Source organism: Oncorhynchus nerka, linkage group LG9a (assembly GCF_034236695.1).
Source record: "Oncorhynchus nerka isolate Pitt River linkage group LG9a, Oner_Uvic_2.0, whole genome shotgun sequence".
In the NCBI taxonomy this organism is placed as follows: Eukaryota; Metazoa; Chordata; class Actinopteri; order Salmoniformes; family Salmonidae; genus Oncorhynchus; species Oncorhynchus nerka.
Window position 1 is genome coordinate 42,588,805 of NC_088404.1, and position 14,399 is coordinate 42,603,203.

At 47.4% G+C, this 14,399-nt stretch overlaps 1 protein-coding gene across 1 annotated transcript in view; it reads right to left on the reverse strand.

Moving 5' to 3' along the window:
• Nucleotides 1–2,068: 2,068 nt before the first annotated feature.
• tango6 (transport and golgi organization 6 homolog (Drosophila)) overlaps nt 2,069–14,399 on the reverse strand; it is a 29,912-nt gene continuing 17,581 nt past the window's right edge. Inside the window, exon 18 of the mRNA XM_029668174.2 lies at nt 2,069–2,777. Within this exon, the coding sequence (XP_029524034.1) occupies nt 2,601–2,777 (177 nt within the window). The 3' untranslated portion in view covers nt 2,069–2,600. The remainder of the gene's footprint in view (nt 2,778–14,399) is intronic.

The following is a 14,399-nucleotide window of genomic DNA, read 5'->3' on the forward strand; positions in this document are numbered from 1 at the left end:
CTGTGGGGTGGTACGCCACTTGGCTGGCTGTGTTTCAGGGTTACTGTCCTGCGGTGAGCTGAGGTGAATCAGAGCATAGCATCACACTATCAGAGCATCCCACTCACTGTGTGGATGTCCTTGGCAGTCAAGCTGAGGAGACAAACCCTGGCAGGCTGGCACACACATCATTCCTGCATTTCTACGTCCGGCTGCACTAGTATGACTTACCTGAACCTCATGTTGCTTAAAAAGGTAAACTCAGCAAAAAAAGAAACGTCCCTTTTTCAGGACCCTGTCTTTCAAAGATAAAAAAAATCCAAATAACTTCACAGATCTTCATTGTAATGGATTTAAACACTGTTTCCCATGCTTGTTCAATGAACCATAAACAATTAATGAACATGCACACCTGGAACAATCATTAAGACACTAACAGCTTATAGACGGTAGACAATTAAGGTCAACGTTATGAAAAGTTAGGACACTACAGAGGCCTTTCTGCTGACTCTGAAAAACTCCAAAATAAAGATGCCCAGGGCCCCTGCTCATCTGCATGAACGTGCCTTAGGCATGCTGCAAGGAAGCATGAGGACTGCAGATGTGGCCAGGGCAATAAATTGCAATGTCCGTAATATGAGACGCCAAAGACAGCGCTACAGAGAGACAGGACGGACAGCTGATCGTCCTCGCAGTGGCAGACCATGTGTAACAACACCTGCACAGGATCAGTACATCCGAACATCATACCTGCTGGACAGGTACAGGATGGCAACAACAACTGCCCGAGTTACACCAGGAACGCACAATCCCTCCATCAATAGGCTGAGAGACGCTGGACTGAGGGCTTGTAGGCCTGTTGTAAGGCAGGTCCTCACCAGACATCAAAGGTAACAACGTCGCCTATGGGCACAAACCCACCGTCACTGGACCAGACAGGACTGGCAAAAAGTGCTCTTCACTGACGAGTTGCGGTTTCGTCTCACCGGGGATGATGGTCGGATTTGCGTTTGTCGTCGAAGGAATGAGCGTTACTCTGGAGCGGGATCGATTTGGAGGTGGAGGGTCCGTCCTGGTCTGGGGCGGTGTCTCACAGCATCATCGGACTGAGCTTGTCATTGCAGGCAATCTCAATGTTGTGCGTTACAGGGAAGACATCCTCCTCCCTCATGTGGTACCCTTCCTGCAGGCTCATCCTGACATGACCCTCCAGCATGACAATGCCACCAGCCATACTGCTCGTTCTGTGCACGATTTCCTGCAAGACGGGAATGTCACTGTTCTGCCATGGCCAGCGAAGAGCCCGGATTTCAATTTCATTGAGCACCTTTGGGACCTGTTGGATCAGAGGGTGAGGGTTTGGGCCATTCCCCCCAGAAATGTCAGGGAACTTGCCTTGGTGGAAGAGTGGGATAACATCCCACAGCAAGAATTGGCAAATCTGGTGCAGTCCAAGAGGAGGAGATGCACTGCAGTACTTAATGCAGCTGGTGGCCACACCATACACTGACTGTTAATTTTCATTTTGACCCACCCTTGTTCAGGGACAGATTATTCCATTTGTTTGTCACATGTCTGTGGAACTTGTTGTTTATGTCTCAGTTGTTGAATCTTATGCTCATACAAATATTTACACAAATTTGCTGAAAATAAACGCAAATTCATTACAGTATTAATGTAACATCCCTCTCTCCATAGAGAATGATAAGCTATTTGATTAAGTAACCATAACTGTATACTGTATACATGAAATTTGATCTAAATAAAGATATAATAACATATCTTCATGGCATGTTTAGATCGAAAGTTTTTTCAGTACAGTCCTCAATTTTATACACTTATAATGGCAAGGATCACATAACTAGCCAACTGCTTACAAGAATTGACCTTGTTTATGGTTATGAATACGGGACTAAGCTCATTGCTGGAAGCTAAAAGTGCTGTGCTGGTGAATTCATGGTTAGTCCCTAGTGGCTCGGAGTCCCTGCTCCTGAGCTACTTTCAGCTCCACTGGGCCATCTGCCTAAAACACAAACTACAACAGCCTGAGGTCACCGTAAAGAACAACGCTCAAACAAAGGAACAGGCACTTGTTCATACAAAAGGAATCTCATATCCCTTTATTTTATTTCACTGTAATGGGATTTTATTCAGAGGCACACACACACATTATCAGCTGATCATCATCACCTCTAATGTCGACCTGTAACCTCTGTTTATAAGATTCATAGGCACATACAGGCGTGGTTTCCAGAGAGGGAAAGTTTGGTGCCTCTGCAGAAGGCCTAGATCTGTCATTGTGATAAAATACCCTTCATTCCCTATGGTCACAATGATAGCATGACACATACTGGCTTGGGGGAACTCCATGTACTGCAAACACTGAGAAAATGACCAAGAGAGGTAACTCTGTTTGTTGAGAAAGTCATGTTTTACACACAGTTCAGCTATCATTCAATGCCTGCCCTTTCACCTTCAGCGGGAACTTGGACAAAAAGGTGGAATGTTGTGCCCAGTCTGAAACTATCCCCTAGTTCCTACTCCTGGATACTCCTAAAAAGTTCTCGTAACACTGGTTAGTTGGTGTGTGTGCTGTTCTGTGGGCTCATGTTCCTAAAATCTCATGGCAAAACCACTATCTTCTTCTCCAGCTTCTGTGCAGGGAAGATGAACCTCCTCATGACATCGTCAAGGTCCTCCAGAGCCAGCTGAGCATGGAGCACTGTGACATCATCAGTGTCTGAGCGCACCACCCACTTCAATGCCCGGTACAGGTCCAGCAGAACATCACTCAGGACCTGGGAGATTAAGACAGACGAGAAAAGGTGAGAGAAAAAGATGGAGGGAGAGAGATTAGAGGGATGTATACAGAACTGAATAAGAGAGTGATCTCACAGGGCCATAATGAGTGTGGTGTAGGTAGGTGATCAGTGTTCCTGGGAGCACAATGTAGACACAGGTCTTCAGCCATCAGCTGTTTCTTCTCAATCACCAGGTTTGAGTCATCAGGTTTAAGGTCATGTCTGTTCTACATTTACATTTACATTTAAGTCATTTAGCAGACGCTCTTATCCAGAGCGACTTACAAATTGGTGCTTTCACCTTATGACATCCAGTGGAACAGCCACTTTACAATAGTGCATCTAAGTCTTTTAGGGGGGGGAAGAAGGATTACTTTATCCTATCCTAGGTATTCCTTAAAGAGGTGGGGTTTCAGGTGTCTCCGGAAGGTGGTGATTGACTCCGCTGTCCTGGCGTCGTGAGGGAGTTTGTTCCACCATTGGGGGCCAGAGCAGCGAACAGTTTTGACTGGGCTGAGCGGAACTGGACTTCCTCAGTGGTAGGGAGGCGAGCAGGCCAGAGGTGGATGAACGCAGTGCCCTTGTTTGGGTGTAGGGCCTGGAGGTACTGAGGTGCCGTTCCCCTCACAGCTCCGTAGGCAAGCACCATGGTCTTGTAGCGGATGCGAGCTTCAACTGGAAGCCAGTGGAGAGAGCGGAGGAGCGGGGTGACGTGAGAGAACTTGGGAAGGTTGAACACCAGACGGGCTGCGGCGTTCTGGATGAGTTGTAGGGGTTTAATGGCACAGGCAGGGAGCCCAGCCAACAGCGAGTTGCAGTAATCCAGACGGGAGATGACAAGTGCCTGGATTAGGACCTGCGCCGCTTCCTGTGTGAGGCAGGGTCGTACTCTGCGGATGTTGTAGAGCATGAACCTACAGGAACGGGCCACCGCCTTGATGTTAGTTGAGAACGACAGGGTGTTGTCCAGGATCACGCCAAGGTTCTTAGCGCTCTGGGAGGAGGACACGATGGAGTTGTCAACCGTGATGGCGAGATCATGGAACGGGCAGTCCTTCCCGGGAGGAAGAGCAGCTCCGTCTTGCCGAGGTTCAGCTTGAGGTGGTGATCCGTCATCCACACTGATATGTCTGCCAGACATGCAGAGATGCGATTCGCCACCTGGTCATCAGAGGGGGGAAAGGAGAAGATTAATTGTGTGTCGTCTGCATAGCAATGATAGGAGAGACCATGTGAGGTTATGACAGAGCCAAGTGACTTGGTGTATAGCGAGAATAGGAGAGGGCCTAGAACAGAGCCCTGGGGGACACCAGTGGTGAGAGCGCGTGGTGAGGAGACAGATTCTCGCCACGCCACCTGGTAGGAGCGACCTGTCAGGTAGGACGCAATCCAAGCATGGGCCGCGCCGGAGATGCCCAACTCGGAGAGGGTGGAGAGGAGGATCTGATGGTTCACAGTATCGAAGGCAGCCGATAGGTTCTACCCAACTGATATTTTCACATGGACTCAGTGTTATTGCCACCACAACAGCTGCACACACAGCTACAGCAATTAACCAAATGACAGGACTGAGAAACTTAACCAAGGGAAAAGTGTGTTGTGAAGACCAGTTACAGATTTGATAAGTCATACGACCAAAAGACAGCTAACTAGATATTGGCTAGCCTAGTCGAGAACCAGGCATCTCTAAATCGGTAAGCCTGATCAAGTCAATGGCAGAAAGTAGCTCCAATGGGTTGGAAACCCGGTGTAAAATCAGTGGGGGGGGGTCCTTGACATTTAACATTCAGTCAAAATGTAGCGACTGGACCATTCTAGCTGTTTCGGCTAATACAACATTCTTCAGACTTCCAAAAGGAGTGGACAATGTGGTTTGGAGCTATGCTACGCGGGACTAGATATTGGCCTATACGAAGGAATCAAAAATGGTCAGTAATGCAAAGGTCGGACAAGCAGCCTAGATAGAATGGAGAGTGAATAACCCTATAAAACAAGGGGGTAAAGTTAACAGGTTCTTTGTCCAGACTGTACTGACCCTTAGCAACACATCAGTGTCCAGTCCTGAAGTTTGAGAGTTAGCTGTTCTTTGTATTCAGCGTTTGACTCTCTGGTTGGACAGAGAGTATGTCATACAAGATGAGCATGGACTTTCCCCAGATAACATGGTTGTTACAATGCAAGTCCAAAACAGGATGCTTTTACTAAGTCTCCTTCCTGTTCTTGGTGAGAATCTGCCAACAGTCTGTAATCACACTGTGGAGCATGGTGACACAAGATTAGAGGACCAATTGTTTCAAAGAACAGATTCTACTGTTGAACACACCTAATGTTTTCACACTTCTACTAGTGTTTTCAGTATGCCGGCCAGTGTAGAGCACCAGAGGTGATAATATGGGCATTGTTTTCTTCCTCCACAGAAAGGGTTCCTCTACTAGCCTACATTGTTTTCAGGAATGCCCATATTTGGTGAACACATTCTGAGGCCCTGGCTACACAGGGATGTTGTCTACATGACATCTCTGAACTTTTGGCCTTTTGCGTCTACTGATACAATGAAACGAAGTGTACACACACAAACATTTTCACACACGGTTAGCAGAGAACCAACTATTGAGCGATCAAAAGAACCAGTATTGCCTGTAACCCCTTGAGTCTTTTGCCCAACGTTTTTGTGTATAGTCCCTCCTTCAATCAATTTAAGATATGGGACTCTCAAAATTCAGAAAGTGTCACAGCATTAATGCACAATCAGTTCTGTATTAGTGTGGCCTCGCCATTAGAGCCTGATCAATATATCGGTTCGCTGATATTATCAAACAATATTGGCTTGTTAACGATATTTCCACCGATAACCAAAATTCAATAGATAGGATGGAAAAAAGGGAATCTCATGCTTATCTGAACACTTGTGGCCATTCTCATAATGTGTCAATATTGTCACAATGTAAGAAATCAACATTTGAAGCATATTTCTTTGACAATTGCACATTTGGATGGCAATTTTGAGAAGCCTTGTGTGGACAAATTTTACTTGTTAATTTTCCCGCTGTAAAACAGTATATCAGCAGATATCGGTATCTGTACGTTTTAACCCCCAAAAAACATCGGAATCAGTCCAAAACCCCCATATCAGTCGGGCTCTGTTCTCCATAAGCAGACTGTCAACTCAGTTTAAACAATCAGGTTAGGGGGGGTGGAGGGGCATCTACCAATGGAGTCACAGTGGCACAGACTGGCACCAAGGTAACATTCCTACCACATCAAACACACACCTCCTGAGTGTGGAACCAGGATGGCCACAGTGCAATGAAATCAGTTCGTGTGGAAGCAAACCTACTACACCTGATTCACATGCTCTAGGGTCACAGAGTGCAGCACACACCAAAATACTAACTAAAAATATCCTGCCTGGGCAGTAACTCCATATTTATAACCGTGCATGACATAATAACAGTTGAATTCAGGGAGCTGTACTGTGGAACACTGGTACTTGCTGTAAACTGTGGTGTGTGTATTGAAGGTTGTGTGAGTGAGAGAATCATGATGTCTGCAGAAAGGTATTCAGGGATAAACTATAAAAGGTGGCTTTCAGACTGGTGTTCCAAATAAGGGAAGAGGAAAAGACAGATCCACTGTTTTCTTTAACTGCTTTCACATAGGAGTTACGGTATTTTGCCTGTAAAAAAAGAAGGGCAATGTTTCTTTCTCCCCCTTAAAAACAGGCCTACTTTTATCACATTCTTGCCTGCATACACTTTTTATACCTCTCGTGTGCATGCCGGGGTTGAGTGGTAGTAGTGGTGTGCAGATGTGTGTCTATTTCAATAAATCCATTTAGAATATACACTACCATTCAAAAGTTTGGGGTCACTTTGAAATGTCCTTGTTTGACAGAAAAGCAATTTTTTTGTCCATTAAAATATCAAATTGATCAGAAATACAGTGTAGACATTCATGTTGTAAATGACTATTGTAGCTGGAAACGGCTATTTAAAAAAAAATTGAATATCTACATAGGCGTACAGAGGCTCATTATCAATAACTATCACTCCTGTGTTCCAATAGTACGTTGTGTTAGCTAATCCAAGATGATCATTTTAAAAGTCTAATTGATCATTAGAAAACCCTTTTGCAATTATGTTAGCACAGCTGAAACCTGTTGTCCTGATTAAAGAAGCAATAAAAGTGGCCTTCTTTAGACTAGTTGAGTATCTGGAGCATCAGCATTTGTGGATTCGATTACAGGCTCAAAATGGCCAGAAACCAAAAACTTAATTTTGAAACTCATCAGTCTATTTTTGTTCAGAGAAATGAAGGCTATTCCATGCGAGAAATTGCCAGGTAACTGAAGATCTCGTACAACGCTGTGTACTACTCCCTAAAAAGAACAGCGCAAACTGTCTCTAACCAGAATAGAAAGAGGAGTGGGAGGCCCCGGTGCACAACTGAGCAAGAGGACAAGGGAGTGTCTAGTTTGAGAAACAGATGCCTCACAAATCCTCAACTGGCAGCATCATTAAATAGTACCAGCAAAACACCAGTCTCAACATGAACAGTGAAGAGGCGACTCTGGGATGCTGGAGCCAGAAACCAATTAACCAAATAGCCTATACAGACGGAGATTCAGTGAAACAAAATCACATTGATTGATTATCAGACAAGTCAGTGAGTGAAGTCACAGGGTTTTGGTTAGGAGTAGGCCTAGGCTACTTACTAAGTGACCGCGAGAAGAGCAAAGTAATAAACTTGTTAAACTACATAACATGGCAAAATGTTCTAATAAATTAAACAAGATGATCATGGGCAGCATTCACCTCAACTTACCATTTCCCATCCCAATATCCCAATTGTAGCCTAACTAATATCCACGTCACCGACCTAGCCATCGCTGATCCTTTGGTTTTGTCTTCCATCCCACCTGGTTCCAATCCCATCAATTACATGTTGTGTATTTAACCCTCTGTTCCCCCTCATGTCCTTGTCGGTGATTGTTTATTGTAAGTGCTTGTGCACGTCTGTCCTGGTGTGCGTTGGGTTATGTACCAATTTATTTGATTCTGTTTTCCGGTGGGTTTCGTTAATAAACTGCGCTGTTGGAAACGCAGTTATTTCTCTCCTGCGTCTGACTTCTCTGCTGCCAGTTCACACCCCTTACAGAATCACAGACCCAAACTATGGAGTCAGCAGGAGCAGGTACTCCGGGTATAGAGGTGGAGGAGCGCGTCCAGGAGCATGCAGCAATGCTTCACCATCTTGGCACCGCCATGGACCGCGCTGTCCGGACAATGGACCGCTCAGAGAGACAGGGAGTTCTTCCAGAGCCTCCACCAGCACCACCGGGGTCACCCCTGAGAGCCCCTCTTCCGAGTACGACGGGAAGGCTGCGAACTGCCAGGGGTTCCTGCTACAATTAGACCTATACCAGGCCACCGACCCGGCTCCATCGGGCCGTGAGAGGGTGTCCGCCCTCGTCTTGTGCCTCACCGGGAAAGCCCTGGAGTGGACCAACGCCAAGTGGAGAGAGGGAGATGCGGCATTGGACCAGTTTGAGGAGTTCACCCGCCGTTTCCGGGCAGTCTTCGACCACCCGCCCGAGGGTAGAGTGGCAGGTGAACGCCTCTTCCATCTGAGGCAGGAGACGATGAGCGCCCAGGAGTTCGCCCTGGAGTTTAGGACCCTGGCTCCCGGCGCTGGATGGAACAACAGGGCCGTGATCGACCATTACCGCTGCAGTCTGCACGAGGACGTCCATCGGGAGTTGGCCTGCAGAGACACCACCCTCACATTCGACCAGCTGGTAGACCTGTCCATCCGGCTGGACAACCTGCAGGCTACCCGCGGACTTTCAGATCGGGGTCTGGTGGTTCCATCCTCTAGGAAACCCTCTCCGATACTCATGGAGCTGGGAGGGGCGGTGCGCAGGGAGACCGGAGGGGGTTCCAGCTCGTGCACCATCTGTGGCCGCAGAGGTCACACTGCCGGTCGGTGCTGGCTTGGTTCCTCTGGGGATCGAGGCAGCAGGCAGGGCGTCACCCCAGGTGAGCCGGCACCATTTTCACCCAGAGCCCTCTGTTGCACATATGTTTGTGTTTGTCACTTTCCCTGAGTTTCCCCCGCATTCCCAGCATAAGGCGCTCGTCTATTCAGGCGCGGCTGGGAATTTTATTGATAGAGCGTTAGCCCATAGTTTAGGGATCCCCATCGTTCCTGTGGATGTGCCCTTCCCCGTTCACGCCTTAGATAGTCGACCATTAGGGTCAGGGTTGTCACTGCTCCTTTGGGCATGGTGACACCTCCTTTGGGGGTCAAACGGAGAGAATTAGTCTCTTCCTTATTGACTCTCCTGCATTACCCGTGGTGCTGGGCCTACCCTGGTTAGCTTGTCATAACCCCACTGTTTCTTGGCCACAGAGGGCTCTCACGGGGTGGTCGCGAGAGTGCTCAGGTAGGTGTTTAGGGGTTTCCTTTGGTGCTACTACGGTGGAGAGTTCAGACCAGGTCTCCACCGTGAGCATTCCCCCTGAATATGTCGATTTGTCTCTCGCCCTCTCCAAAAAGAAGGCGACTCAATTACCACCTCATCGACAGGGCGATTGATCTCCTGGTAGGCGCTGCACTTCCCAGGAGTCACGTGTATCCCCTCACAGGCAGAGACGGAGGCTATGGAAACATATGTCTCCGAATCCCTACATCAGGTGTACATTCGGTCCTCCACTTCACCCGCCTTCACTGCACCCGTGTATTGACTATCGGGTTCTGAATCAGATCACTGTGAGGTATAGTTACCCGCTACCGCTCATAGCCACAGCGATAGAGTCTATGCACGGGGCGCGCTTCTTCACCAAACTAGATCTCAGGAGAGCTTACAACCTGGTGCATATCCGAGAGGAAGACGAGTGGAAGACGGCTTTCAGTACCACCTCGGAGTACCTCGTCATGCCATATGGGTTGATGAATGCGCCATCTGTCTTCCAAGCCTTTGTAGATGAGATTTTCAGGGACCTGCATGGGTAGGGTGTAGTGGTGTATATTGATGACATTTTGATATACTCTGCGCCGAGCATGTGTCTCCTTCCTAGGGTACCGCATTTCCACCTCAGGGGTGGAGATGGAGTGACCGCATTGCAGCCGTGCGTAATTGGCTGACTCCCACCACGTTAAAGGAGGTGTAGCGGTTCTTAGGGTTTGCCAACTACTACCAGAGGTTTATCTGGGGTTTTGGTCAGGTAGCCGCTCCCATTACCTCACTGCTGAAGGGGGGCCCGGTACGCTTGCAGTGGTCAGCTGAGGCGGACAGGACTTTTAGTCACCTGAGGGCTCCATTTACCTCGACTCCCGTGCTGGCCCAACCAGATCCCTCTTTGGCGTTCATAGTGGAGGTGGACGCATCAGAGGCTGGGATAGGAGCTGTGCTCTCTCAGCGCTCGGGTACGCCACCGAAGCTCCGCCCCTGTGCCTTCTCGAAGAAGCTCAGCCCGGCGGAGCGAAACTATGACATGGGGGACCGGGAGCTGTTGGCTGTCGTCAAGGCATTGAACGCATGGAGACATTGGCTTGTGGGGGCTAGACACCTTTTTCTCATCTGGACTGACCACCGCAATCTGGAGTACATCCGGGCAGCGAGGAGACTGAACCCTCGCCAGGCAAGGTGGGCCATGTTTTGCACCCGTTTTGTGTTTACCCTTTCTTACAGACCAGGCTCCCAGAATGTGAAGGCAGGCGCATTGTCCCGGCTGTATGACACAGAGGAGTGGCCCATGGATCCCACTCCCATACTTCCCGCCTCCTGCCTGGTGGCGCCGGTAGTGTGGGAGCTGGATAAGGACATTGAGCAGGCGTTACGTGCAGAGCCCGCTCCCGTCCAGTGTCCCGCTAGGTGTCCGGTTCATCTATTGGGCCCACACGTCACCCTCCCCTGGTCATCCTGGGATCGGTCGGACAGTGCGCTGTTTGAGCGGGAGGTGCTGGTGGCCTACCTTGGCTAAGGACATGAGGGTTTATGTTTCCTCCTGCTCGGTGTGGGCACAGTGTAAGGCTCCTAGGCACCTGCCCAGAGGTAAGCTACACCCCTTACCCGTTCCGCAGCGGCCTTGATCGCACCTGCCGGTGGATTTTCTGACTGATCTTCCACTCTCACAGGGTAACACCGCGAACCTGGTCATTGTGGATCGTTTCTCTAAGTTCTGTCAACTCCTCCTTCTGCCCGGTATCCCTACGGCCCTACAGACTGCGGAGGCCTTGTTTACACACGTCTTCCTGCACTACGGGGTGCCTGAGGATATAGTGTCTGATCGGGGTCCCCAGTTCACATCTAGGGGCTGGAAGGCATTCATGGAACGTCTGGGGGTCTCGATCAGCCTTACTTCAGGGCTTCACCCCCAGAGTAATGGGCAGGTGGCGAGAGTTAACCAGGATGTGGGCAGGTTTCTGCGGTCCTATTGCCAGAACCGGCCGGGGGAGTGGGCAGCATTTGTGCCCTGGGCCGAGATGGCACAGAACTTGCTCTGCCATTACTCCACTAACCTCTCTCTCTTCTTGTGCGTACCAGAGTACCAGCTGGTTCTGGCGCCTTGGCATCAGGGTCAGACCAAGGTTCCTGCGGCGGACGACTGGTTTAGGCGCACGGAGGAGACATGGGAAGCCGTCCGTGACACGCCAAAAGAGGAATGCAGATCGCCACCGCAGCTGTCTTTCGTCCATATGTATATAGTCTTAATGAATTCCTACTTAGATTTATGTGTATTGGGTATATGTTGTGTAATTTGTTAGATATTACTGCACTGTCGGAGCTAGAAGCACAAGCATTGCTACACCCGCAATAACATCTGCTAATCACGAGTATGTGACCAATCAAATTTGATTTGAAGTGGGTATGTTATTGCTTCAAATGTTATACAAGGATTGAAATGCTTTGGGAGTTTCAGTAAGCAACAATTTGATACAAGCATTCAATTGCATTAGCCTACTGATTGGACTGATCATGTTAACATCATATTTTCAAAATCTTAGATAGCAAGCAGTCATCATCATGAATCAAATTTGCCCACAGGGACCGCCACACCACCTTCCTGTTCAAGTGAGCACAGCACAACAAGGCGAGTCCAAAATGTATTGTATGCTGCTGCATAAATGATGTAATATGCCAGGGAGATATGTATACTGTAGCTAAGAAAGTAAGACTAAATGTTAGTTATGTAGTAATATGTTAGTAGCCCGTGTGCCTCACACTAATAATTTGGTCCCTTTCCCCCTCATAACTTAGCCTGTTCTGACTTGGTGGTACACATGTAGCCTGTTTTATAGAAATGTAATCATTGAATATTGTAAGAGCTTCCACTGTCTGATTATATGCCCCCTTTATTTCTGACTTGTGTGCAGGGAGAACACTGTAAGAACGGTCCATGTTCTGAATTCTGTCACTGTATGTTTCAAAAGTGCTGAACAAATAGTTATATTGACTACGTCCATCCAAGCTCGCTAATTAATGTTTTAATCTAAATTACGGATGGCCTCTTATTCGCTCATCGCCCCCTTATGCCATAGTTTGTACATCTTAATTGTCAGTAGAAACCACATTTTTTAAAGTAAATCAGCCATAAATCTGCCTTTTAAAATAATATATTTTAAAAAGGCAGATTTATGGCTGATTTACTTTAAAAAATGTGGTTTCTACTGACAATTGAGATGTACAAACTATGGCATAAGGGGGCGATGTAAATGAGGCAGAATGAACTGTTTCGCTGCCAGATAAGGCTCTGCTGAAAGCCAGGTGTAGTGGTGGTAAGGATTCACTCCATGGTGCTGAAAATAAAGCTCTGCTGTTGGAACAGCTTTATGTAGGTCCTAACAGTTGTGGGTGCCGTTTATCACCGTTATAGTGCAATTCATGTATTGTTTAGTGTTGTGTTGTGTAGTTGCTTTGCTGGCATGCATCAACAATTTTGGTGGGGAATTTGCCCCACCAAGATTTACATGCTAAAATCACCACTGACTGGGATATTTGTTTCTCCATTCCAGCTGGCTCCAGGATTGCACATGTAGCCTAAACACGGTGATGTTCACCAAGACATACAGAGGTCTGCACGGGACTGAGGTCTTCATCCAGCTCCCACCCACAGCTTTTCATACCGCTCCTGCCCGCTCTCACTGGCTTTCTGTCCAACTCCCACCCGCTCCTGCAATAACTAGTCCTGCAATGTTATTTAGGTGTATGTGACGCAGCTCGCTTGCCAGCCATGGTCCCAATAATTTTGTGCCCTCTAGGCAATTTCAAAATGCTAAAAAATAACCAAAGAAATAGGTTACATTCAGTGGCGGTCGGTACAGTTTAAGATGAGGGAGGACAATTATTTTTCTAATGAGCATGGCCTTATTTCTATTACAGCGTATTGGATGACAAAGGAGCCGATCGTGGACTACAGGACAATGAGTACCGAACAGGCCCCCATTAACATCGACAGGGCTGTTGTGGACACCAAGGAACTTGAAACTCTCTGCCCGCTCCACATCAACAAACTATCATGGTCCAAACACACATTTGGACCATGATTGGTCTACACCTGTTGTATTCGGCGCATGTGACCAATAACATTTGATTTGTCATTCATATTCCATTCACCCAATTCAATGTTGCGTCGATAGGTTTAGGCTACTACATGATTTTAAAAACAATCCCTACACCCATCATGAGGTTACTACAACCTAGCCTATGAATGAAAGTTTACAACGTAGGTGCACAGGTTGAAAGAAATTTGAGTAATCAAGGTGACAGACATGGACAAATACCGCCTGCACACTCTTGCCTGCATCTAGCTGATCTAGTGTGTAATCATTAGTCCAACAGTTTGAAACGAGAGTTACTATTGGACAAATTCAGGTATGTTTATCCCTGTTCCCTTTGCTTACGTTAAAGAAAAGTTTTTCAACAGAATCAGCAGAATGAATACATGTAAACACAGTTCACTTTCATAGCAGCCAAATACAAACAGCATGACCCATTTGATCATTGTATAATTCCTTCTCAAATCTACACGTTCTTCTCCTCTCACTCTTTCACTTCGCTCGTGGACTTCAGTGGACTTCACACATCAGCTGTCTGACCAGGCGAAAAAAACTTCTGCTAAGCGCTACACAGTTTACATTGTCACCATATTAATGTCAACATAGCTAATTGAACTAACAGTGTTAGTAAACCAGCTACAATCATGCAGTACAGTCAGCAGCAAACAGTTTAGCAGTTACACCAGCAGGCCCCTGTGGCAATACATTTATAAAACCAAAAGCTAACCTTGACGAGTTCCAGTGTTGGATAGCCATAGCCAGCTAGCTCTCATCCCTCGCTCTTTAAGCCAGGTGTTTGAATAGGCTAAACTAGCTAGCTGCATTCACCAGCTTAGTAAGTGAAAGTAAACACCCTGCTCAAACAGAGAGGGATGCTATGTTAGCTAGCTGGCTATCCCTCTCTCTCTCTTTCGCTTCTCCTTCATTTTGAAGAGATGAATTTGTTCAAAACTGTTCAACTATTGTCTTTCTCTCTTTTGAGTCAACTACTCACCACATGTTATGCACTGCAGTGCTAGCTATCTGTAGCTTATGCTTTCAGTGCTAGATTAATTCTCT